Raw genomic sequence first — 25,847 nt, forward strand, 5'->3', positions numbered from 1 at the left:
TATTCAAAAGTGGTTAGCAGAATTAGGGGAGGCTGTTTTATCAGCTCCTCTTCCCAAGCCTGGAAGGCCAAAATTAATATCTTGTAGGACCTGTAAAGTGATTGCAAGACATAAAGTTTAGGCCTGCCCATCCCTGACAGCATGTGAAATCAAGAACCCTAACTTGCCTGAACGTGTCACGCTAAGGAGTGTTCAAAATATACTTCGTAATGACTTGGGATTTCATAGTTTCATGCCTGATGTAAACTTCTATTAAATGCCACCTAGATGGATAAACAAGTGAAATTTAGCAAGAAATACAGTGTTTGGGACCAGGAGACATGGATATTCCTGTTGTGGAGTGACGAGTCGACATTTGCTATGACTAGAAACGCCAACGGGAGGGTGTACATGTCACTCCAATTGGACAGAAAAGACTGTAGGACACCCTCCTTCTCATATGGTTTGGGGCTGTTTCAGCTCCTATGGTGATGGTGATTTAGTCATCATACCCAAGAATGTGAAGGTTAACCAAGGGATGGATTTAGTAAAATTGTTGACCATTTATCTGATTAAGTGCATATGCAGTGTTTGTATATCTGTTATATATTGTGACTAAACATTTTCCAAAAAGGTTGACAGAAAATTTTAAAGAATGTGATTACAACTTCCAAGAGGTCCATAAAGGAAGTATGTGGTTTCATATTGCAATAATTCCCATAATCATGAAAGGTAAACATATCACAAGTGGTACTGCAGCTATTGTTAATGTTGTTTTTAGACTACTGAGATCACTGTAGGATTGGGAGTATCATATGGTGACATTTTTATCTTAAAATTTTTTTTTACACAAATGATGGAACAGTCAAATACCAAACAAGATTCTAAAAATGACTTTTATAAAAATATTTCTTATATTCTTCATGAAACTTTTATTACTTCAAAATTTTTTTTACTTAGTACACTTCTTAATATGAACACCTGTGTTTCCCAAATAAAAATCCATATTATTCATTTACAATGGACCATGGATACATTTTTAAAAACCCAACCTTCTTCAGCACTAAACTGTTATGTTCAGTCAAACAATAATGTTGGAGGATATTAAACACATTAACAAGATTGATCACTTGTAGAATTTGGGGGAGTGTTTTTTGAACGCGCCTTAGAAAAGTCCAACTTGAGGTAGGTCTCAAACATACGTCGGGCCTGAGCCAGTACCTTATTTACATTATGCTGTCGAACCATCTTATCAAAGTGCATAGCCAGCTCATTGTGATCCATTTTGTTTAGCATTATGTGCTGACGGTGTTGCAGGAGAAGGGTGAGGCACAGAAACATGAGAAATGGGTTGCCTCCACCAAACTCCTCTGGAGGAGGCATTGTTGGAACTTGTGGAGATCCACCAGCACTCACAGTTACCTGCCAGCCACTGACCTCTGTTACTTCTTCACAAGAATTGACACTAGCTGTCATGGTAGTTTCGCTCTCACCTCCCAGTTCTGATTGCTTCTGTTCACCATTGGTTTTTAGTGTTACCTGATGAACTGTGGTAGGTTGTTCCTCCTGACATATAATTTGCAAATGCTGATCAGTCTCTGGTGATAGTGTGGCTACAGGGTTCTGCCAGACATCTACCTCCCCACCATCAGAATATACAGGCACACCCACATCTGCATCAGAATCTGAAAAACACCTTCGAGATTTGTTCTTTGTAGTTTCACCAGAATCACGTACTGATTTAACATTCTCGCCTTTTTTTCTACTGGGAGAAACCATCCTGTCTTTAAATGGTGAGGCTGGATTACTCTCACTATCAGAATCTTTATTTTTAGTCAAAAGTTGGAATTCTTTAAGATTTCTGATCTTCCTAACATTCCTTGTTGGACTGTCTTCTGGTGAAGTATTTTCTTCTCTTATTCTATCCACATTCATGGCAGTTTCCCCACTTGGTACTCGTGTTCTTACACGAGAAGTATCTATTGGCTGGGACCACGTCCGATTGAGTTTCTTCCCACCTGCACTAGCTTCAGATCCTTCTAAGTCCACACTGGCTGCCCGCCTACTGAGGATGGCTGCAAGGCACTCAGCACTTCTATTTGATACACTAGAACGCTGTCGTCTAAGGGCACAAACATTGGCATAATGATTCTCCCTTGGCGTGGGTGGCGGAACAGTAGTTTTTTCCTCTTTAACTGGGTTAAATGGTACCTGAAATTCAGAGCTCACACTATTAAACATTCTGGAAACAAGTGACATCACATTACAATCTGAGAAAGAAATGATTACACAGTAGATCATTATTACAGATATTAAGGTCTTAACTAGGCTAGATTGGTTGGGCCAGGTTGCCCAAAGAAACAGTAATAATTACAGTAATACTAAAGATAATAAAAAAACTACTTTTCCCTGGGGATAAGGGGTGAAAGAATACCGCTCATGTATCTCCCATGTGTTGAAGAAGGTGACTCAGTGGGATGGGAGCAAGGAGGTTGGAGATCCTCTCCTCCAGTAGTACTTTCCACAAATAAGGAACAAAAATCAAGTACTGAGGTTTATCACAGAACCTGAAGGGAGTGGGGAGTCTTTGATACCAGATGTGGTATGGCAGCAGATGGAATAATGGGAGCTGAAGTGAATCACAGGGTGGGTAAGGGGGCACAGGTCCTGGGTATATTGAAGAGTGTGAAAATAGAGGTCATTGTCTCTGATGGCAAAGATGTGTATAGTTCTGACTATGCTGTACATGTGAAAAAAATACAAAATAGTGTGGATGTATTGGATATCAAGTGCTTGAGAACCCAATGCACTGTAAGGAACAATGACTGAGTAAGAAATGAAATGGCATGATACCTACAAGGAGATATCGACAAAATGGTTAGGTTAGCAGATAGTGCTCACCATGTTTTACCTGTTCCTCTCTGCTGCCATCTGCATTAGCTAATCATCTATTCTGGGCTCATCTAGGACTAATTTCAACCACAGGTCAACATTTCTCAAATGTTTCTGTTGCTGTTCTATGCATGTTTCTTATTTCTCCTAAGAATATAATGAATAACTATTCAGGAAACTAAGCAAGGTTTGGTGGTGTTAAAAGTATGGTTGAGAAAGCTGAAGAGGTTATGCTGAAATGATTTGGTTATATGAGAGGATGAGATAAGAGAGACTGACTAAAAGGGTGTGTCAAGAAAAAAGGAGGGAGCATTATACATGACAGCTAGAGATTGAGTGTGAACGAATGTGGCCTTTGTTGTCTTTTCCTAGCGCTACCTCATGCACATGCAGGAGGAGGGGTTGTTATTTCATGTGTGGCGGAGTGGTGATGGGAATGAACAAAGGCAGATGGTATGAATTATGTACATGTGTATATATGTCTGTGTGTGTGTGTATATATATATATATATATACACGAAAGAATAGCCCAACCCACCCACATACACATGTATATACATACACGTCCACACACGCAAATATACATACCTATACATCTCAACGTATATATATATATATATATATATATATATATATATATATATATGGATTTGTATGTAGCATTTATGGATCTGGAGAAGGCATATGATAGAGTTGATAGAGATGCTCTGTGGAAGGTATTAAGAATATATGGTGTGGGAGGCAAGTTGTTAGAAGCAGTGAAAAGTTTTTATCGAGGATGTAAGGCATGTGTACGTGTAGGAAGAGAGGAAAGTGATTGGTTCTCAGTGAATGTAGGTTTGCGGCAGGGGTGTGTGATGTCTCCATGGTTGTTTAATTTGTTTATGGATGGGGTTGTTAGGGAGGTAAATGCAAGAGTTTTGGAAAGAGGGGCAAGTATGAAGTCTGTTGGGGATGAGAGAGCTTGGGAAGTGAGTCAGTTGTTGTTCGCTGATGATACAGCGCTGGTGGCTGATTCATGTGAGAAACTGCAGAAGCTGGTGACTGAGTTTGGTAAAGTGTGTGAAAGAAGAAAGTTAAGAGTAAATGTGAATAAGAGCAAGGTTATTAGGTACAGTAGGGTTGAGGGTCAGTTCAATTGGGAGGTGAGTTTGAATGGAGAAAAACTGGAGGAAGTGAAGTGTTTTAGATATCTGGGAGTGGATCTGGCAGCGGATGGAACCATGGAAGCGGAAGTGGATCATAGGGTGGGGGAGGGGGCAAAAATTCTGGGAGCCTTGAAGAATGTGTGGAAGTCGAGAACATTATCTTGGAAAGCAAAAATGAGTATGTTTGAAGGAATAGTGGTTCCAGCAATGTTGTATGGTTGCGAGGCGTGGACTATGGATAGAGTTGTGCGCAGGAGGATGGATGTGCTGGAAATGAGATGTTTGAGGACAATGTGTGGTGAGGTGGTTTGATCGAGTAAGTAACGTAAGGGTAAGAGAGATGTGTGGAAATAAAAAGAGCGTGGTTGAGAGAGCAGAAGAGGGTTTTTTGAAATGGTTCGGTCACATGGAGAGAATGAGTGAGGAAAGATTGACCAAGAGGATATATGGGTCGGAGGTGGAGGGAACGAGGAGAAGAGGGAGACCAAATTGGAGGTGGAAAGATGGAGTGAAAAAGATTTTGTGTGATTGGGGCCTGAACATGCAGGAGGGTGAAAGGAGGGCAAAGAATAGAGTGAATTGGAGCGATGTGGTATACCGGGGTTGACGTGCTGTCAGTGGATTGAATCAAGGCATGTGTATGGGGGTGGGTTGGGCCATTTCTTTCTTCTGTTTCCTTGCGCTATATGTATACGTATATATATGTATATTTGCGTGTGTGGACGTGTATGTATATACATGTGTATGTGGGTGGGTTGGGCCAGTCTTTTGTCTGTTTCCTTGCGCTACCTCGCAGGCGCGGGAGACAGCGACAAAGCAAAATAAATAAATAAATTATTATTATTATTATTATTATTATTATTATTATTATAACAATAATCAATGATATGAGTATTAGCAGTTATGATTTTTTTGGTTTGTAAATATTTGCAATTTCCAAGTTAGTAAGGTAGCACCAGCAGCAGGTGAAGAAATGGCCGTAAGGTAGCACCAGCAATAGGTGAAGAAATGCCCCTTTTTGCCTACATCCACTCTTGAGCTGTCATGGATAATACTACTAATCATATGACAATCATCTGATGCAGAAAATGTTAGAACATGAAATGATGTTTGCCGCTGTTTCCTAGAACATCAAATGATGCCAGCCACACTCTAAGGGTTAATCGCTGAGAATTCTAAAGGCAAAACCGTCTTAATGAATGCATAAAAGAAAGGAATATACTACTAATCACATGACATAAACATTGAAGAATGATATAATTCAGAGAGAAGCAGGTCTAGAAGGATATGAAACATTCAGGGCAGACAGAGAGACAATTAAACAGGATGACATAGTGGTTTATATAAGCAGCAGACTAAGGGAAAGCACCTACTGAAATCTATAGAAATATAGGAAGTTTTACACTCTTGGGGCCCCCCATCTCTTGACCATTCTCTATTTTCATACAACATTTTAAGTTTTCATACGCTGTCCACCTTTACCACATCCTTATTCAGTTTCTTATATTCATCCACCACTTAGATGCTGTATAAAAAAATGCTTCTCCACATCTCGGTTCCCAACCTCTTCTCTCATGCAGAATCTTGAAGTTTATTTCCTGCTAGATAATAATCATATCATGCCCTTCTTTTATTTTGTCCCATCCCTGTTATATCTGCCAAACTGAATTTCATCATATATGTATCGATCAACTTTGTAGTCTAACATGTTAAGGTTCCATTGTAAGTTGATGCAGTCCTCCCCACTTTTTACTTTTTTAACGACCTTTGCATCATCTGCAAATATTTTCAGGTATCAGTCCATACCTTCAGGCAAGACATCTACATTGATGAAGAAGAGTAATGGTACAAAGATAGAATCCTTGGTCACCTTGACTCATCTGGAGAAGGCATCTCTGATAGATATCCTTTGTTCTCTTCCACTGAAATAATCTTCTATTCTTGACCTGTGATCCAGCATTTTAATCAGCTTCCCATATGCTACACTGTTGAATTCTTTCAAGTATTCCAGATAGAAATAATCCACCCAGCCTTTCCTTTTGTCTAAGACTAATAGAACAACTAATAATTTTAGCCACTTTGAAACAGTTGTCGCCCTAAGGATTAACTCGCTGAAAACAGCTACTGCTGCTTTGTTAAGCTGAAAAGCCTGACGTTCCTTCTGTCATTACCTTGTATTGTTCTCACAGCTGTGAATCATAACCAAGTGTTCTCTAAATACCCATCGCTCATTCAACAGGATCTAAACAGTTCAAAACATATCATTTGATTTCTTATTTGTACAAGGCTTCCTCTCTTTACTTGCTGGGACTCTTTGACTGAAGACTGGTGATTTTAGCTGTAAGTCTTGACTTTGTGTCACAATTTTGGAACTCTAGCAAATTAATATGAGAACTTTGTGACTTTCAGTAAATATGTTCCCTAATTGATAGAGAATGGTAGAGTTTTCAGTAAATATGTTCCCTAATTGATAAAGAATGGTAGAGTGAAACATTGTTGAACAGACAATCGTACAGGGACCCCTTCTGTACTGAAATTCTATAATGAACTATAGAAATGCAAAACATGAATAAAATGAAAAAAAAATTAGGTTTGGGCATTACGGAGAAGAAGTTGGTAGGAACATGAGGTAGGAGCCTCTGCAAACACTGTGCTAGAGATGCTCTCTGCCAGTGGCCTGTTAAGGGTTAGGCACTAAAGACTAAGAAGCAGCACAGGAGTTCAGTAGTTATGGAGACACTATTGCTGTCACCATCCCCTTGAGGGAGTTCCAGTTGGGAGCAGGCATTGGAGATATAGATAAATAGATAGAATAATAAAAAATATGGCTGAAGATATAGATAAATAGATAGAATAATAAAAAATATGGCTGACCATCAAAACCAAGTCTTAAGTCATAGCTACATTAAGGTAACTGACACCGATAACATCTAGATCTTAAATACAACAAAGTACTTACGATTTATGTCATCACTGATAAAAGATTATATTCATCTCTGATGAAAAGGCAAGAAAAAGTGAAGATGCTGCACAACCAAGTCCAATCAAGGAGTTCCAGAGTGAAAAAGTAAAGAATGGTAGCAGTGAGCTGCTTCCTGCCTCCATGCCATGTCATGACATCATGGGCCTGGTCGTCAAGTCACTGTGAATGAGCTCCTACAAGTCTCATGTTTTTTGATGGTCAAAGGAGATGAATCCTCATGGATACACTAGGAATCTATTGATATATCTTTTTCTGCAATTATATTTTCTGTCAACTGCTATTCCATTTACAGTCTATTTAACATTTTACTCCTTTGTCAGGCCTATTTACCTAATGGACCTGCTAGAATCACATACACTAATCCCTCCCTTACCTGCACTTAAATAGGCCACTGTGGTGAAAGACTTGTGTTTTCTTGGCAAATTTATGAATGGCTGTTAACAGATCAATTCAATTGTATGGATATGAGTTAAGTGCATGATGCTATAATAAAACATTGATAAAACCCATTTTGTATGCATAGAGAAAAAATAATGAAGCTTTATAGAAGACTGGAAGCCTTCTTTCAGTTTAGTTTAATGAATACAAGGTTTGGATGTGTATTAGCATGCTGATAGAATGTAATATGATCCAGTGAGACTGGAACTATGAGATTAAAGAGATTGGGGGACAAAGAGTGTAAAACTTCTTCCTAAAAGAGAATATGGATAGAACAGTTATACTAGAATCATGAGAAAGTACAATTTCCTCATCTACAGATAATTAATTCCACACATGAAAGTACATCCCTGCCACACAAGCACCCAGTTCTATATATAATAATATAAAGAATATATATTTCATATGATTATTAGAAGAAAATCTCATTATCATCTCTAACCTCAAACAGTGGCAAAGATTCCTTTGGAGGATTTGGTGACAGAGAGCTCCAGAGTACTTCCAACATGTGAAGAGCATCATCAAAGGCAAATTCACGCTTCAATTCCAACAATAACCAGCGGTAGCAAAAGAGAAGATCATCAGCCTGTAAAAAGGTAATGGATGAGCTATTGTTCCTACTGTAATGCAAAGCTGCTTGTTTGTTGTTGCTGCTGTGGTGCCAGGATGTTGTGATGTGATTGTGGGGTTGTTTGCATGTGAAAGGACCTTCACATTATGTTTGCCAGAGCAAATGGGTCATTATGTAGGAAGAGATTGATGAGGATTGGAGAAAAGACTGCTTATTAGGAAACTCCACAATTATGAACTCCCATGGTGTAGTGATTAGTGTTCCTGACTGTGACTTACATACATTATATACAACTTGTAAAAAGAAATCATCAGAAAATACCAACCTGATGAAGCTGAAGATATGAAAAGTATTCTATATCATAGAAGATAAGAGCTTCAGTTAGATGTTGGAACTTGAGGGTCATGGCATCACCATCAATATGAAAGTTGGAGTGAACCCGAGTCATAAGTGCACAGAAGCAAACATATGCCTGTGCTTCATCACGCATTGTCACTAACAGTGGAGAGGCTAAGTCACTCATGCCCTGACAGTATCCAACTGATGGATGATTCAGTGCATATCTGATTCAAAGAAAAAATATAACAAAACTGTGAACAGAAAATTTTTTCATTGATTCATGTATTTAGTACACTATTTGGAAATTAAATTATACAATATAAATTTCAAGATCTAATAGAGGAAATTCTACTGTCATAATGAAAACTTTTCAAGAGATGATTAATTTGTGCATACACCTTAAAATTTTTGTTATAAAAAATATGAGTCACACTTAAAAACATTTACCCAAATTACTTTCCTATATTGAGACTGATTTGGCATGAGCAAGCAAAACATACTCCAATCATACCCATCTTGGATATGTACAAACTATTGAGTTAACATTACTTGCATGGCCATGGTATGGCTTTGAAGTCAATGTGCTGATCATTCAGCAGAGGCATTAGTAGGGTCGTGGAAGAAAGGTGCAAGAGGGTGAAGGATTAGCAGGGTGGGTGAGTCCCATGAGTGTGTTCAGTGTATGCTGTTTTAGTAGAGGCTTTAATCCTCCCTTTTGTATCAGTGACGTGCCATTTTCTAAATTTTAGCTATGGCAGTGTCATCTAGGCTCTCTCTCATCTTTAGTGTCGATGATTTGTTTTCACAACATATGTTTTGGGAAGTGCTTGAATTTCATCTGGTTTTGGTATCAAATTTTCTTAATTCATCTATTGTTGTTATTACATCATTCTTGATTACTTCAACATCAGTGATGGCATGCTTTTCAGGTTGAGAAGTACGGTATCTCATAATCTATACTTCTGTTTTCTATTGACATTTAACTCATTTTCTATAAAGGTATGGAATAAAGTAAGCTTTGAAATATCAGGGCCTGAACATTAAAAAGAGCAATAAGCATGCACTGAATAGAGAGAATTAAAGTGATATGGTATATTTTAGGGGTCATGCATTCCGAATGGGGTGAACCAGGGCATATGAAGTGATCAAGGTAAACCATGAAGTAGTTTGTTAGGCTTAGCTGTGGACAGTAGGTTCTAAGTACATTTAATTTGAGAGCTCTGATATTTGTCAGTTTATAACAATTCTCTGCAAAGGCAGGAAAGAGATTTGGGCATAAAAAATATGTAAGAGTGGGATGAAAGCATTGACTAAGAAATATATTTTGACTTTTATTACCTGCATTCTGCTACAAATCTAATTGCAGTTTTTTTGAAATCAGTGCATTTAACACTGAATACAAGGAATATCTGCAAGGATCTACTAAATTTTTGTGCTTTCAGCAGATGCTTAACTACTTGTTTATACCATCACCTAGATCCTCTGTAATAATATATTTCAAATAGATAAATCTCAAGAAAACAAGCAAACAGCTATCAAGTTCAAAATACCTTACATATTTATCTTCAACAGTTATTTGATGAAATTACCATCCACATTGTTTAGCTGTGTTTGACTGTCACTGTTTGTTGGGGTGGAATACTGTTAAAAAGGCATTAAGGGCTAACGTGCCATTTTGGTGGCTTGATTATCTCTTGAGAATGCACTCAATTCTTTATCAAAGCACAAGAGCCTTCCCATCCAAACCACTAATTGTCAACCCCTAAAGAGAAATAAAAATGCTTTCGCTCTTCACACTTCAATATCCTATATTCAGAAATCCCTTTGGCCCCAACACATACAGCACTGGCAAAATATACATGCTGAAATGACACGACAAGCACTAAACATCTGCCCACCCCGTTCAGTCTTAAACACCACACCATCACACATATACCCAAATGGAAACACATTTCCAGGATGTTTATAAGTAACAATTTTCTGCCAGTGATCTGGACACCATTCATCTCTACAACATTAAAAACATCAATTCAACAAATCTCAGGACTCCTCATACCCAGGATGCAAATGCCACATTGAAGATATTGAGCACTTTACTCCCAAAGTGTTCTGCACTCGCCTCACACACACACAACCTCACCATGCTCTAGCCCAATGGATGTGGCTGGCTTCCTAAGCACTGGAAGCTCCATGGAAGGGTTTCCTAGGGCAGGAAGGTAAAGGGAAAATATTTCCTTAGTGACCTAAGGAACACAAGAAAAGACTATGTATCCACAGTGACCTACAAAAAAAAAAAACATTGACATAAGAAAAGACTATTGGGTTTGCAAGATAATTTAATGCCTTTCTGTGTATGAGTGAAGTATAATTTGAAAAGTACTGTATTTGTCATACAAATATTATATTCATTCACAATCCCAATACTCTTATAGCTCTTAAAGTTACAAACTGTATCACTTCTTCCTATTTCCATATTCAGATCACTCTTGACAACAGCTCCCATACTTTCAGAAGCTCTTACTCATCAAATATAACCAGTCATAAGTTAATGAAGTACAGATAAATATTTTAAAAACTTTCACAAATAAGCCAGGAACATTAAGATCATAAGTTCTTCACCGAATGATTTTTATGAAACTATTCTTAGTACTTTTCTTCTGTTTTCCTGAGTATAAACCACTACAAACATAATTCCAGTGTGATCCATAACCATGTAAAACTTATTCTAAATGCCTTTCTAAATTGTTTCTGTCTTCCTTTTACACACAAAACTGTTTATCATCGCAGGTTTCTTCTTTTCAATTCTTCTTGACCATATAACAATAATACCTTACATACATTACCTTGCCTTTCCATCTAATCTCAGTAAAAACATTTGCATGAATTACACTACATGAAATTATAGAGTTTCTCCATGTGATATTTGATGAACTCTGATATGACTTACGTGGTTAATATGTTATACAGACTCTGAACGTTACTGTTGTCATCAGGGCCACTAAAGTAGGGGTGATGTCGATCAGTGCGCAAGACATCCTTACGAACCATGTTTGTCACGTACTTCACTTCCTCACTGACCTGCTGCATGAAGGCAGAGCTCAGCACTCAAATCATGCATTACTTTCAATTAATTTATTAGTGCTCAAACATAACTTCAACTGTTACTTATGCATACATGTTCCACAGCTTTTAGTATAAGCATATCAATAAAGCATGTTAACTATGTAAGATTTGCTACAACCCTACATATTATGTCAACAAAGTAACAATAAAATTTAAAACCAATTACTAAAGCAGCAATTACATGTGACATTTCTGTCAAATCCATTAAGCATTAGTGAAAAAAAATGTTAGTAAACCTTCATGAAAAAAAGCATGAAAAAACAAGCATCATTATTAATAATTTATTTATTTTTTGTTTTGTTATACAGCAAGCTACTATAATTAGTAAAGTTCAATCATCCTCATTCCATGAAAGCACTTGAAAAAACAATATTCTAAAGAATCAATTGAGACACCCACCCAAAAAGAACAGCACAGCTAAGCATTTATGTCCCAGGATGACACTAACAAATTATGAGCTGAAACCAGTTCCAGTATTCAACAAAATATTCTGGAATAAACAAAAGTACTTTGTTCCATTGCAGATATTTTCCATAAAAGCTAATGATGAGCAGAGCTGAACAATATTCATACTCTGTAAATTAAGTATATCTATGGTGCACAAAGATACACAGCAAGATGCATACAGTAGACATTCCATGTAACATGTGGTTATGAAAGAATCTCTGAAGTACAAATGCTTTTGTCTGTGCTTGAGCACAGTTCTCACAATGAGACTATGCCCATAACTTGTCTCAGTAACAGACAGAACAGTCCCTGTGAACTGGGAAATCAAACCATCTCTTCCTCAAGGGCTAGCCACCACATGCTCAGCATTAACCAATCTACTAATCAAACCACAAAGTGGCTCAGTTAACTGTTGTTGGCATTAGAAGGCAGCCACAGCCATTCTCCATCCAACCATGGTACCCATAAAGAGTATTTAGCTCATGAGCCACGCTCCACCTACCCTCCCATTATTTGATAAAACATTGACGAAAAATATGGTACAGATTGAAAATTCAGAGAGGAAGATGAAAGTATGGAAAGGTCTGTCAACCTTAGAACATTTTTAGATAATGCTTATATGTTTCACTAATTCTGCTTAATGCCAAACAAAGCATTATTTTACATTATTCTGATCTCACAGCATATGCTCAAGAAACTCTAACCTGTAATATTTAATTGGGGAAAAAAGTAATGATTTTCACAAAGGTGATTTTCAACCACCTCTCATCTACAAGTAAACAGTCATATTCTTCATAACTCTTGTTTTAATGATAACTATGAAATTACCTGAAAATTGCATTGCAAAGATACAAAACTGATTTGCTAAGCCCAATGCCTCCTTCCCTTGAGGCTGACAAAATATCAAGACAATTGCATTCATCACAGCAGACGACTATGCATTTACATCTGATACTTGGGTGATCACTAGAAACAAAAGGCATCACAGTTATCATTTGTATTTTATGTGAGCATAGCAGGGAGAAACTGGGAAACCAGTTTCCTGTGCTAATAACCAAATGTCTCTATTGAACTAACCCAAGGCCAATGTATATAGTAGAAGACATGAACTGAATCACGACTTAACCACAAAAAAATGTTTCAGACTTAAGTATGGGTTTATTCTTGTACGTAATCCAAAGATAACAGAGTTGCACAGGTATTAGAGTCCTCCATAATATCAGCTTTGCAATCACAAGAGAACAAAAATCAAACTGCCAACAGTTTATGGAACATACAAAGATTGGATAACTGATTTATTTATAGCCTCTCACGTTTTATGCTTATGGAGGTTTTGAAGCAAATGAACTTACATAAGAAACTAGTCTGAAGTCTTCATGTAAGCCTGGACAATTTAATGTACTGATCGCAGTCTGCTAGAAAAAAATTTCTCCACTTTACATAAGGAAAGGTCTGCTTCTCCATGTTGATATATTAACCTTTAAAGACAAACTAAAGAGGTGGCTGGTGTGTTACCTGTGGCTTATCATGTTACTGTCAGACAGAATTCATTGGAAGGTAACCAAAGCAATATATAAAAAAACTTATGGACATTAATTATGAAGGAGTTAGCCATGTACCAGATAACTATTCTTTTAGGCTGCTTGACTTTGCCATTGTATGGTATTTATGATGTCTATCACTCAACCAGTTATAGGCATTTGTCTGTGAGATTTGTAGAACTTAAAATTTCAATCCAGGCAAACATTACACTATTTTCCAACTTTATTAAGTGACACCCTCTTGGGCAAGAAAAATTAGCTTTGTCCACAATTTTCACAAAAATATGAGCTCAAAGCACACTAGAGAAAAAATTTTCTCTCCAAATGACTGAGAACACTGATTGATGTCATATGTTCTGAATCTTCACCAACTGATTAACTATGGGTATCACCTTAGTTGGGGGTAAAAAAAAAACAGCCTATCAGAAGGTGCACCTGCTGGTAATAGTCACCCCATACCATCCCTACACAGATAAAGTATGAATCGGTTTGTGATGGAAGAACAGAATGAGAGGTGCTTAACAGCTGGAAAAGTTTTTACCTGATCATTTTGGAGATGTTCTTGCCACACTGCTCTCAATGCTTCATATTCCTTTGTTTTTTCTTTCATGTATTCTAACCGTTCTCGCCCAGTTAGGCCTTCAGGGTATACATTCAGCAAGTGTTTCCAAACCACTTTTCTGTTAAGAAATAGGGCAAGTCAGGAGAGACAGATACATCAAAGTTAAGATGAACATTAGTATATTAATAGCAAGAGAGACAAACTGGGAAGTCAAAACATTGCCACCAAAATCTTTCCTAGTCTCATGGCATGTCATAGGCTGTACAGTGAACCAAAGTGGTAACACTGCAGCTTAAGGGTTAAAAGGGATGTCAGTGGGGAAGTGAGAGTGGATGGAATTCCTCTGCTACTGAAACACATCTTTCAAATAGCAGGAACAGAGGGAAAAGACATTAAAGATTTTCTGATAAATATGTTCTTAGTGGCCAAGTAGCAGACTTGATTTCCGTCTCTGAATCTTTTCAGCATCCTGTTTTGGTGTAGTTTCTGCTTATTTTTGTATCATGATATAAAATTGGTTCATGCATGCTTAGGATCAGATAAAAGAATGAGGAATAGGAGGGGTGCAAGTACAGTTCCTTAGGAGCTTTATACTTTAGAGGCAATGGAGATGGCAAGCTTGACAAATACATGTTGTGATCTGTTAATTAAAAAGCTGTGTAAGCATCTCCCAGTTTTTCTAGTTATTCACTTATTTCACATGTTATGTGTTGGGACACCACTGTCACATTTATCAAATGATTTTACAAAGTCTACGTAAATTATGTCAGCATTATGTTTGTTTTACAGAGCTTCAACAATCTTATCATAGCGGTCAAGCAACTGTAAGTGCAAAGATCTTCCCACCCTTTGCTTACACTTTTGTAGAATTTTAAACACTCAGGGTTGATGGTAAAATCTAGATTTTTTTCTCCAGAGGATATTTAGTGTATGTAAAAGAGGTGATTTTCATTTCTTCCTGAAGAATAAGTTTCACAAGTCTAGGTGGCCTGGGCCAGATTGCATGGGTATGCTCCCAGTGGCTCTTTCAAAATCTTTTGTTTAGGTGGTGATATTTACTATGCATACCTTTGGGATCTTTATTATTCAAGAAGTTTGTTCAGTTATTTATCTTCAGGTTTGTTTTTGACTTCTTGAATACCAAGTTAAACTGTTTTATAAGACTCTCGCTCATTGGCAGTCACCTGTAAAAGTGCCTTTTGTTTTGTAAAGCAGCAATGAAGTTTGTGGTCCTCAATTTGCATTCTGAATATGAGTAAAAGTATTTCGGGTTATTTCTTATCACATTTGTGGCTCTTTCCTCTTCTCTGTTTTCCTGTGCTTTATGTTTATGGTTTATATCCAATAATTAACTTGATAAGTTTTTTTGATGGGTTTTCTTTCCTTTGCTAGGTGAGCCATGTATTCTTTAGTAGGTCTGCAATCCTTTTTTCACCAATGTAGTGCTCGACTTTCTATTCCAACCCTAGACTTTTTGTGTTCTTGTTCCCACTCGTATATGTCTGTTACATCTTCGAAGTACCAAAGTGGTCATGTCATTAACTCACTCGTCTTCTGTTTTGGAACTCAGCAGGGTTTCCCAATGTGTTGCAGACATCTCAGTGATCACATCCTCCCACTTTATCTGTTTACGCTGAAACTGAAATTACTGAGTACTGTACATGTACATTGTTATGCATGTTTTTCCCAAACGGCTATCACCCAAACATATTTTCACTCACATCAGATTCTTTTGGTTGGTTTTGTTAATTTTTTTGCACCTGTTCATCCAAGCTGCTTCCAAATGTCAGCAGTTTCAACTACAACTTTGTTTCTTGTCTATGTTCATTTAATGTGCATTAGGCTGAAGTCCCCTAAGACTGGGTTTCCATAAGGTCAAAACATATATATTCTTTGTTTCTTATTTGATTTGTAAATTCATGTGGATTTGTTTATCCGCTGATGCTAAAACATGCATATGTGTACAAGTGGTAATATTGGCGAGATATCCTACCCACATGGCTCTACTGTGATTGTTTTGTTTAACCAGCATATATGGTAAGTCAGACAGCATATGTACCATATAAGAATAATAATCAAATGTCTTACCTGAGAGAGGGCTCCAAACCTCCTAAGTAAACACAAAGACGTAATTCTTTTGGGTTGGACAGCTGACCTACTCGATTTAGCATCTGTTGGAACTCTGAATCTGTGAGAGGGGGTCTTGGTGCTCGAAAAGATGTTTCATCACCTTCTTCATTCCAACTTAATGCCTTCTGAACAATTGATAATGTTTTCTCCATCTGTTTTTGGAAAGACTTTGTATTAACTTTCTGCAATCAGTGTGACTGTACTGATACATGGTATATTCTAATCAACTGTGAGATAAGTGCTACTAACCAGTTTCACTAACTACAATAATTATCTACTTTTGATAATATTTTATTTCATCATCCAACTCAAAATTCTGCATTTCAAAAGCACTTCTAAATGAAATAAAATATCATTTATCTTCAAGTTTCCAGTTCTGCTTATTCAGTTATACTTTCGTATTTGCTGAAGTTAAAAGAAAAGCCGCGTGACTGAAAACTTCTATGAAGTCATTCTGCTCTGAGTGAGTTGATGTTCCTATTGTGATTGTATAATGAGCTGTATGTTTGTTGTTGCTACTGTGGTTTTAGAGGGGTTGGAATGTGATTGTGACATCATCTATATATAAGAGAACCTAGGGGTTGTAATGTGATTGACATCATCTGCAATAAGAGAACCTTCACGTTGTTTGTGGTTTGCTGGAGGTAATGGGTGGTTTGGCATGTAGGAAGAGATTGAAATGTGTGCAGCCTTGAAGCTATAGGAGCCAAGTTAAAGGGGTCCTGGGGTCAATCATAGAAAGTAACTACAGAGGGAGGGAAACGAAGGCTGGAAGTGCTTCCTTCCTGTATTATTATTTTTCAAAAGAAGGAACAGATTGAGGATGTTTCATTTAAGGCCCAGTCATGTAATCATGGAGCTACCTTGTGAACATGGAAAATAGCAAACAAGTATGTAATGATGGAAAAGAAGTTACATACATCAGGAAATAGTTAGGTCTGTTAAATCAATTTAGTACACAATTACATCAACTGAAATTAATATCTCAGTGTTCTGAAAGTGTATGTAAACAATGTATGCATATGTACATTTTTATAGTACCTTTTCCTTAAAAATTCCTGGGAGCTTAGCAGAATAGTTGTTTTTTGGAAGATCAGGCAGAGAAAGTTTAGGAATATCCATGTTGGTAACAGCATCCCAAGTACCATTAGATGAAGATAGCTCCACCTTCACTAACAGATATGGGTCAGCAGATCTGTTGACACAAGTTAGAAAATATTAAACAACAGACTTATCCCTGCCAGTATTAGTAATCTTATCCTCTAGTTTCTTTATTTGGTCTGTTTAATGTAGAGGGTGAGCAACCTAGCAGCTGCTTTGCTATGTCTTCATCCAATACTGATACATCTTGTTTCCCACTATATAGGAACCAGGATGAAGGCCAGCCCTGTCTCCTACAGAATTACCAGCTACTGTGTGAGATTGTGCCATCATGACTAGAGTACCAGAAATTGATGTGGTGACCTGCTTCTTGGTCATGCCTCAGAGAGCTCCAAACTATGGTTACACAATTAGAAAATAACTTTTTTAAATCACAAGTAAGTACAAGATTTTTTTTTCATTTAACACTTTATAACATTGCTGGCTTATCATTGTACACTGTAAATATTAAGGTTAAAATATTAACCATTCACCATTTCCCTGAAAAAATTTGACCTCAAATCATGTTATTTCAGCAACAACAAAATTCATATTAATCAAAAGCAATTTTTGCAACAGCTAAAGATCTTTGATCAAATCAACAATAATAATAGTCTGATTAAATCATTCCAAATATTTTTGAAAGTTTGGATAAGTATATGAACAGATTTGTCATAAAGTACTAAGACTAAATGAGGCATTTTGTCTTGAGTGAGTCAGGAAAAACTGCTGCTATATAGCCTCTTTTATCTAAATACACAACTGATCTTGACTGTAAATACTTACTTAACAAAAGCCATCTCCAAATCAAAATCTGACAGAAGAGGGACCCAACAAGCTTCTGGAAACCGATCATCACGAGCTAAGTAGCATGTCTGGAACTCCCTGAGAAAAGTGGTTTTGGTTAGAGACTGATTTCTCTACTTGGATAACAGTTTTGAAGGAGCGAATGTTACATAGTCTTGTTATATAAAAGAAGTGGATCCTGACACAAATAAACAAGCATTCCAATAAGTACTCATCTTACCATCTGTTTTTTAAAGCCAGCCTTTAAAAGCATGCAAAGAGTACATAAGGTTATCATTCTCAGACCCAACGCTCTTCCCAAAAACAACTGAAAAACTGAAAATGAGGCATGAAACTGCCAAGCTCTCAACAAAAACTCTTAGACACAAAAAAAGGAAGGAGGACACGTATCCTTAAAAAATCCTTGCATAGTGCAAAATTCGACTTCTTCAATCCCAGAACCCCAAAATCTCTTTTAGAGGATTCTGCAGCTCCAAGCGTATGCTACACTCAGGAACAAGGACATTTTGGACTCATTTGAAGTAAGGACTTCACTGCTGAGACTTTACTCAGTTTTATCAACTGATCCTGATAAAGTCTTACCAAAGGTGACTTTTTACACATGGTGTAACTTCTGGCAGGCATAATCCGATAAAATAGTGAAGTGAGGGCATATTGGAAGTATTTTGTTTGATTGTCCAAATGCTGAGTGTTTGTGGTTGTAAAGTAGATGTTGTTTTGTGACCATGGGTTTGTCTGCATATGAGAGGCCTTTCACAGTGTGGCCTGTGGGAGGTATTGGATGGTCACAGAGCTATCTGAAGAGGGTTGGAGATTGAAGTGTTCCATGGGGAATTCCAACTTTGGAGATGAAGACATTCCAGGCTGCCTACACTCAAAAGAAGAGAAAAGATAGAACCCCATGAAGCAAGAAGTTCATTCACAAGACTGTACTTCCTTTCATCAAGTGACAGTGATGAAGCCTTGATGAGGGTGACTTTTCATTTGCATTGTGGTGTAGGTGGGAAGGGTCTAGTGCTGGTGAGGTTGGCTGCTGGAAGTAGTGGGTTGGGAGTCTGGTTGCATAGGTTGAGAGTATTGGGTTGGGAGTCTGGTTGCATAGGTTGAGAGTATCGAGAAGCTACAGTCAGTTTACGGGTAGTTATCCTCAAGGATCATGGGTGTACGTGTGTTGAGCTTAAAGGAATGATGGGCTTAGATATCCCCACAGAGCAAGGTGCTTGACATCCTGGCAAATTTATGCAGTTGGGGAATGAATCTTGGGGGGGGGGCATATAGAGGGGGGTAAGGTATGTATATGTTCATTTTTTTGCAGCTGGTGCTATGAAGCTATATTTTTTATAGATTGTATTTCTTGGGTGGTGGTGATGTCTATGAGCTGTTTTGTGGTTTTATTGGTGTTGAGGAAAGGTATGGTTTGGTGGACAAGTGGTATCAGTCCACCTTCTTGTTATTGTCTGTTGTTTCTTAAAGTTGTAAAGTTCTAAAAAGGTGGGAGGGAAGATCTGGGTGTGTGGTTCCTTGAATAAGGGCTATGTGAACATGATGTGCTCTGTTCTCTGAATTGATTGAGTTTTTTTTATAATCTTGATGCCAATGTTCAAGTGCAAGATGATTATTTGTTATAAGGGTTCTGTGGAAAAGAATGGTTTGTATATGAAAAGTGAGCTTGTGTGTCCTGTGATGTTGCTTGTGCTGGAGTTGATGGGGTTTTGCGAGTTGCTATCTGAGTGGTTGCTCTGTTCCCAATGTTCTGAGTAGTCTCTAATGATGAACAGTGGAGATGATTTATTCTGACTACTTTCATAGAGGTCAGAAAATTGTGACAAGTTTGAAAATTTTATTTCAGTGCCAATCAGCTAAGGAAGTATACTGTAGTCATCAACAATTTATACTTTTTCCCGTCATGTCACAATTTGAAAAAAAATAATCAGAAGCAAAACCAAATTTATGTATTGAAAAAAGAATCAGGAGCAAATGCAAATTTATGTAAAGATTTTTTTCTTTTTTTTTGACAATAGAAGCTCTGGTCATTGACAGAAGTCTGCAACAAGGCTAGACCTTATTGAAATATAGTGGGTTAAAGGGTGGACAAAAGAAAAGATGAGAAATATTTAAGAATTTTGGAGGAGGTGTAAAACCTGTCTATTGATAAAAGCCAGGTCATAGTTATTGGGAAAGACAATGGGATGAAGAGTTCCAAAGCTTCAAGGAGTAGGGAAAGAAACAGTTATCAAAACAGCCCACAGTACAATATCCCATAACAAGAAAGCTGTCAAAGTTATGTCCTTACCCTTTTAGATCAAAGGCTCTAGCAATTAGATTTCTCAAAACCTCATAGCCAGTAAGTTCCGGGTCCACACTAAAGCGACAGCACTGGGAGTCAACTTCACAGTGGCTGTGCTGTAAATGTAAGGAAATCATAAGTATATACAACATTTGTGATTTGTAAAACTGTTCAGTATCATAATCAATTTCTCCATCATGCAAATATTGATAATTTAACAGCATGGGACTAATACATTACGATCAGGAATATAGAACACTTGTTACATATAAGAAATATAGCTTGAATCAATAAAGGCAAAAATACAAATAAATTGCACATGATTAAGTTTGAGGTCTTGGTTATCATACTACTTTCAGGCAACACTGTGTCCAGTAATAGTCAGCTCGTTTACAATATATGTGGCCATAGGAAAAAACCATCACTAAGAGAAAAGGCAAGCCATTAATGTCTCCCTTGGTAATGCTTGCAAAGAGTCATTAAAATGAAAATCTCATAATATTTTTATGCTTTTCAGCTGTTTTTTCATACTAGTTCATTGTTTCCCATGCAGTTAGGTATTGCAAGAAACAGACAAAGAATGGCCTTATTTGAGTGCATCCACTTTCAATCTGTAATGTACCATGCACTAAAACCAGAGCCCCTCCCCCATCCACTACCATGCCCCACAGACTTCTCTGTGGTTTCCCTTGACCATTAACAGCATGTCATTCCCTGTATACCATAATAATCCAACTTATTCTATCTCATGCGTCCCTCACACCCTCGTGTATGTTCAGACCTCAGTAACCCAAAGCATCTTTCTTTACATCATTCCAGCTTTCAATTCACTCTCCCACTTCTTGTTACCTCCACCTCAGACATGCATGCATACCCTCCCAGTCACTATCTCCTTACTCATCCTTGCATCCATGCAGCACATGGAAGGAAGAAAGGCATCTATTTGGGGAAGAATTGAATGAATGTGTCAGCAACTTTAATGCACCCATAGTGATGGATAATTTGACTGCAAGAGTAGGTAATGTGGCTGTCAAGGGTATAACTAGGGGGCAGCATGGGGTACCCAATGATCTGGATAATAGTGATGAACAGCTTGTGAGTTGGGTGCTGTAAAAGGACTAGTGACTGGTAATTCCCGATTTAAAAAGGGAGACGTACATAAGTATACGTAAGTGAGTAGGGGTTATGGGTAGCAGGTATAACAGGATTATATACTTATAGGCATGCGAAAGAGAACTTCTTGGATGTGAATGTGTAGAGAGAGAGGCAGCTGGTAAAATGTCTGATCATTACTTGCTTGGGGTGAGAGTGAGTGAAGGTTTGTAGAGGCTTTAGGAAAAATGGAAATGATATGGATGAGAAGAGGATGATAAAAGTAAGTAAGCTTGGAAAGAGGCTTATGTGAAGAATACCAGGAGAGACTTGGTTTAGTACATCATGAGTTCAGAAAAATTTCTGGTTAATGATGATCAAAACCTCAAGGAGAGATTTTTTTTTCAAAATATTTGAGAATATTCTGCATTTACACTGTACAGTGGATATTATCATTGCCACTGTAAAAGGTTGATGTAAAAATTGCTTCTGGTAATAAAACATGTGAAAAATCAACAGACCCAATGAAAACCCCACCTAAGCTCCTTGATAGTCACCATTTAAATTAGTATTCATTATCATTGAAATATACCAGTGAAACCCATGACTGACCACTGGGAAAATGACACTGAATTTAAACAAATAAGCAATGGATTGCATGGCAATGTGAACCCCAGCAGCATACCCATTCATTGTTGGTATTTTTCTGCTTTATATTTTGGTCACTAGGTGAGGTTTTTATAGGTTAGGTCAATTTTTACTGGTAATTTTACCAACTTTTACATTAATCAATACCACATTTTCCCTGATATACATAGCCCTCATTAGTTTTTCCTTATTTGAAACTGTTTAAAAAATAATGCTCCATATCATGCTCTGCAGCTGTTTATCACATTATCAGAACACTGTGCAAGCTTTTCAAAACAAAATTACTAAATAACCAAAGCTAATACTGATGCTAAGTTAAAGTGGACTTTACCTATGGGCCAGAGCTGGTCCTCACATTTGTAAAAAGACAGATTCCTTAGAGAGTTCAACACAGAGGTATGAAGATGGCTTCAGACAACATTCATTTAGAATATGAAAGCATGAAACTTTTAGGAATCCAAACCCTAAAGGACAAAGGTCGAGAAAAGATATGTTTCAAGTCTTAAAATTTCTGCGTGGCCATGATATATGTTAGATTTTTTTCATCATGGTTCTTTAATATCACATGTCCAGATAGTAATGCTCAGAGCATTAGACAACAAGCCTTAGGTTAACCGGTTTCTAATAAGAACTTTACCTGCTGAAATGTACTCCTTCATAGCATAGTGACAGCAACTAGTACATTTGCTTTCACATTGCAATACCAGTAAACACAATGTACATGTGCAGTTCCATACATATTCTCAGACATAGTCAACCTACAAGAAGAGTTCTTTGTCCCCCATTAACTTGAATATGTTAGCAACATGCTTTGTTACCCTAATTTATGCTAACTTCCACTAGGTTGCAAAGTATTAAACCGAAGAAACCAAAGGTACTGTAAGTTACCAGTTTAGACATACAACTAGCTTTGGATGATGAATGATTGGTAATTCACCTGTTTGGCTCCTCATGGAAACTAACTTTGAGAAATGGCTACATGTGTTCTGAGTGGTTTACACAATTCATAGTGATAAGCGAAATACCTGCAGAACATCAATTGAAGCATTATGTTCCACTGAACAGATTCAAATACAGTAAAGTGAGAGGTGTTACCAATAAGTAGATTGAGGAAGGTATGAGGTTTTTTAATTAATGTAAAAGTAGATCTTCTGATGGTGATCAATCTGTGTCTTCTGTACATTGACATCCAGTTGGTGATGCATTTTCATGAGTGGAACTGCATATTTTGATTTGACTACTGGAAATTAAGGTTAACCATGACTACTAAGAAAGTAAAATGAGATTTTCATTGGGTTTTGAATATTATACAAATGTTTTTTAGCTGTAATTAAACCCATATTTTCCCTGGTCTACTACAGTCACCATAGTAAGTATCACTATAATTCTCTAAATCATGCTCTGGAAGTATTTCCGTAAACGCAAAAACTTAAATTGCATCTAAAACATAAATAACCATTTTCTGAAACTTATTTTGATGCAGGGCTAGACTGGTAAATTATTAAGTTATTTTAATTTACTGTGGAACTCTATAAGTATTTGAAGAATGCAATGAGTTATGGAGTATGATATGGAGCACTATGATTTATTCCATCATATTTAACAAGGTGAAAGTAGTAGGCTTGTGTACATTAGAGAAAATATGGGGTAATTAATGTATAGATAAATATTTTTTCATACTTTCCCGTTTTCTGCATTAGCAAGGTAGCACCAGGAACAGAAGAAAAGGCCTTATTTGCTCTCTTATTAAAGGCCTCATTTGCTCCATTCTCTACTTGTCATATGTAATGTAGTACAAACACAGCCCCATGCACCTTTCTGTGGTTCCTACAGCTGCTTCATATGCCATGTTTCAATCCATTGACATTATTGTGGCCGTCTGAATGCCACATTGGTCCATTCACTATATTCCGTGGGAGCGTCTTGCCCTCTTGTATTGAATGTTTAGGCCCCAAGCACTAAGAATCTTGTCACTCCATCCTTCCATCTCCAATTTGGTATACTCCTTCTCCATGTCCCCTTCAATTTTAACACGTTTGTATTTTTTTTTCAACTCCTAAGTAATCAACAGAACTTATAAAAATGTCATGACCTCCCTCCCCACCCCAATCAGATGAGATGTATAGGAAAAATGTACAGTATTACTGTTAGTTTGCTGCTGGAGACGGCATGGAATGGCTGCTTGTAGGGAGGCTGGATAGTGACATAACTGGCTGCTTGATTTATCAATGGAATGTTTAATATTGGATGCAGCTGGCACATTTTTAATAGAACACTGAACAGAAGGTAAATCTCAATTTCTTGGGAGGTTAGGTGAGGTTTGCAGTAGTTTTGTTGATTTTCTGTACAAGAGTTTCACATGATTTTACACATATCAACCCTGTATTTTACTGATATTCATAACTTTGCCACTATCACCTTATCTAATAAAGCATGATGAACTATATTACTCCAAATCATACTCTGTAATTCTTACTCGATTCTATAAATACTAGACAAGCATCATTGAGCAAATTTACCTAATATCTAAGGCTTGTTTCGATACGTTAAAATTGATAAATTACAAACCAAACCAAATTCCAACCTTACCTAGGTTAGTTTGCTTCAGTTCTTTTTGATCATCAAAGCCCTGATTTTTTCCTCACCTTCCACATACTGCCCTCCTCTGCAGAATTCATAAGTGTTACTCAATAACTACCAAAGATAACACTGTTTACAGTAGATATTTATTCTTTTTGATAGCAATGACATTCCAGTAGATATTTATTCCTTTTGACATCAGTGACAATGTATGAAAAAATTAACCTCTTTAGCTCCAGTAATAACATCATCCTTGAGTAATTTTCATCTTTAATGTATCTTATAATCCAGATTTAGTTAGGCAACTTAAAGTAATGCAATTGTAAACGGGAGGGTTGTGCTTATGAAAACAGGAGTTCCTACCGTTCCAGCCTTCACAATGACACGATCATTTCAGAAGAAAAAAATTCTACTATATGCTTACCTGAATGACTTTAATTCTCACTGCATCCCTTGATGGGGTCGCTGTCGTAACGGCAGTTGCCATTTCTTAAATTAATCGATTATTCTGCCCGTGCGATCGTAGTTACCCATAACAGCTGACAGCATCCATTTGACAGCCACACAAACCGTACAAACAAGAAGGAAAGTAAAAGCGATCCTAATATACGATGATAGAATATAAATTATGATATTAAGATTATGAATTATCGACAGATTTTTTAAATAGATAATTTACTTTTAAAGTAGCCGAAGTTGCAAGCAAATTTTGGATATAAAGCTGAAGGAAAATATATTGTTGTGTTGCTAACATACTTGCTTTAACGTTTACCTTTAGAGGTCGCGAAGAAAAAACCTTTTTAGTGTTCGCGGACTTAAATATATTTTTTTTCAGCTGTAAGCTACAAAAACAAGATAGAAAAAAAATTATTGTTTGAGTGATTATCAGGTGAACTTCCTCACTCTTCGAGTCTCTTTCTGTAGGTATTCCTGTACTTTGTGGTTCTTTTGCCAAAAATGTCTGCTTTGTATTTTTAGTACAAGGCCACAAAACATTTGTCAACGTTTCAGGGTAAAAAAAAAAAATATGTAGATGTAGTATGCGTAAAGGAAGCACAACAAATTCTGTCTAGTCATGAGGAGAGAATATATTTCAAAGTTTCTAAAGCTCAAACATGTTTGGAAGGTGTAGGTCAGGTT

The 25,847-nt window shown here is 37.1% G+C and overlaps 1 protein-coding gene across 4 annotated transcripts; it reads right to left on the reverse strand.

Moving 5' to 3' along the window:
- Positions 1–887: 887 nt before the first annotated feature.
- Positions 888–25,498, reverse strand: LOC139754119 (TBC1 domain family member 25). 4 transcript variants are annotated; one of them, XM_071671217.1, is made up of 11 exons: positions 25,480–25,498; positions 25,132–25,246; positions 20,394–20,503; positions 18,080–18,178; positions 17,195–17,348; positions 16,112–16,305; positions 14,003–14,141; positions 11,298–11,431; positions 8,337–8,574; positions 7,883–8,026; positions 888–2,190 (listed from the first exon to the last, which is right to left on the reverse strand). In XM_071671217.1, exons 2-11 carry the CDS (start codon positions 25,192–25,194, stop codon positions 1,093–1,095), a joined length of 2,373 nt encoding a protein of 790 aa, XP_071527318.1. In that variant the 5' UTR covers positions 25,195–25,246; positions 25,480–25,498; the 3' UTR covers positions 888–1,092. The 4 variants fall into 4 exon arrangements, with proteins under 4 accessions (XP_071527318.1, XP_071527320.1, XP_071527317.1 ...); XM_071671219.1 differs by lacking the exon at positions 25,480–25,498 and adding an exon at positions 24,717–24,792 and having other exon boundaries at positions 25,132–25,452; XM_071671216.1 differs by lacking the exon at positions 25,480–25,498 and having other exon boundaries at positions 25,132–25,453.
- Between the last annotated feature and the right edge of the window lie 349 nt (positions 25,499–25,847).

This window comes from Panulirus ornatus, chromosome 16 (assembly GCF_036320965.1).
Source record: "Panulirus ornatus isolate Po-2019 chromosome 16, ASM3632096v1, whole genome shotgun sequence".
Lineage (NCBI taxonomy): Eukaryota > Metazoa > Arthropoda > Malacostraca > Decapoda > Palinuridae > Panulirus > Panulirus ornatus.

Bases quoted from the DNA above. Each gene is read 5' to 3' on its own strand.
- LOC139754119 (XM_071671217.1), bottom strand. From the start codon at position 25,194: ATGGCAACTGCCGTTACGACAGCGACCCCATCAAGGGATGCAGTGAGA. The intron at 18,179-20,393 runs GTAAGGACATAA...CACTTTTCTCAG, and splicing joins AGAGCCTTTGATCTAAAAGG to GGAGTTCCAGACATGCTACT. The intron at 17,349-18,079 runs GTAAGTATTTAC...TTGTGTCAACAG, and splicing joins TTGGAGATGGCTTTTGTTAA to ATCTGCTGACCCATATCTGT.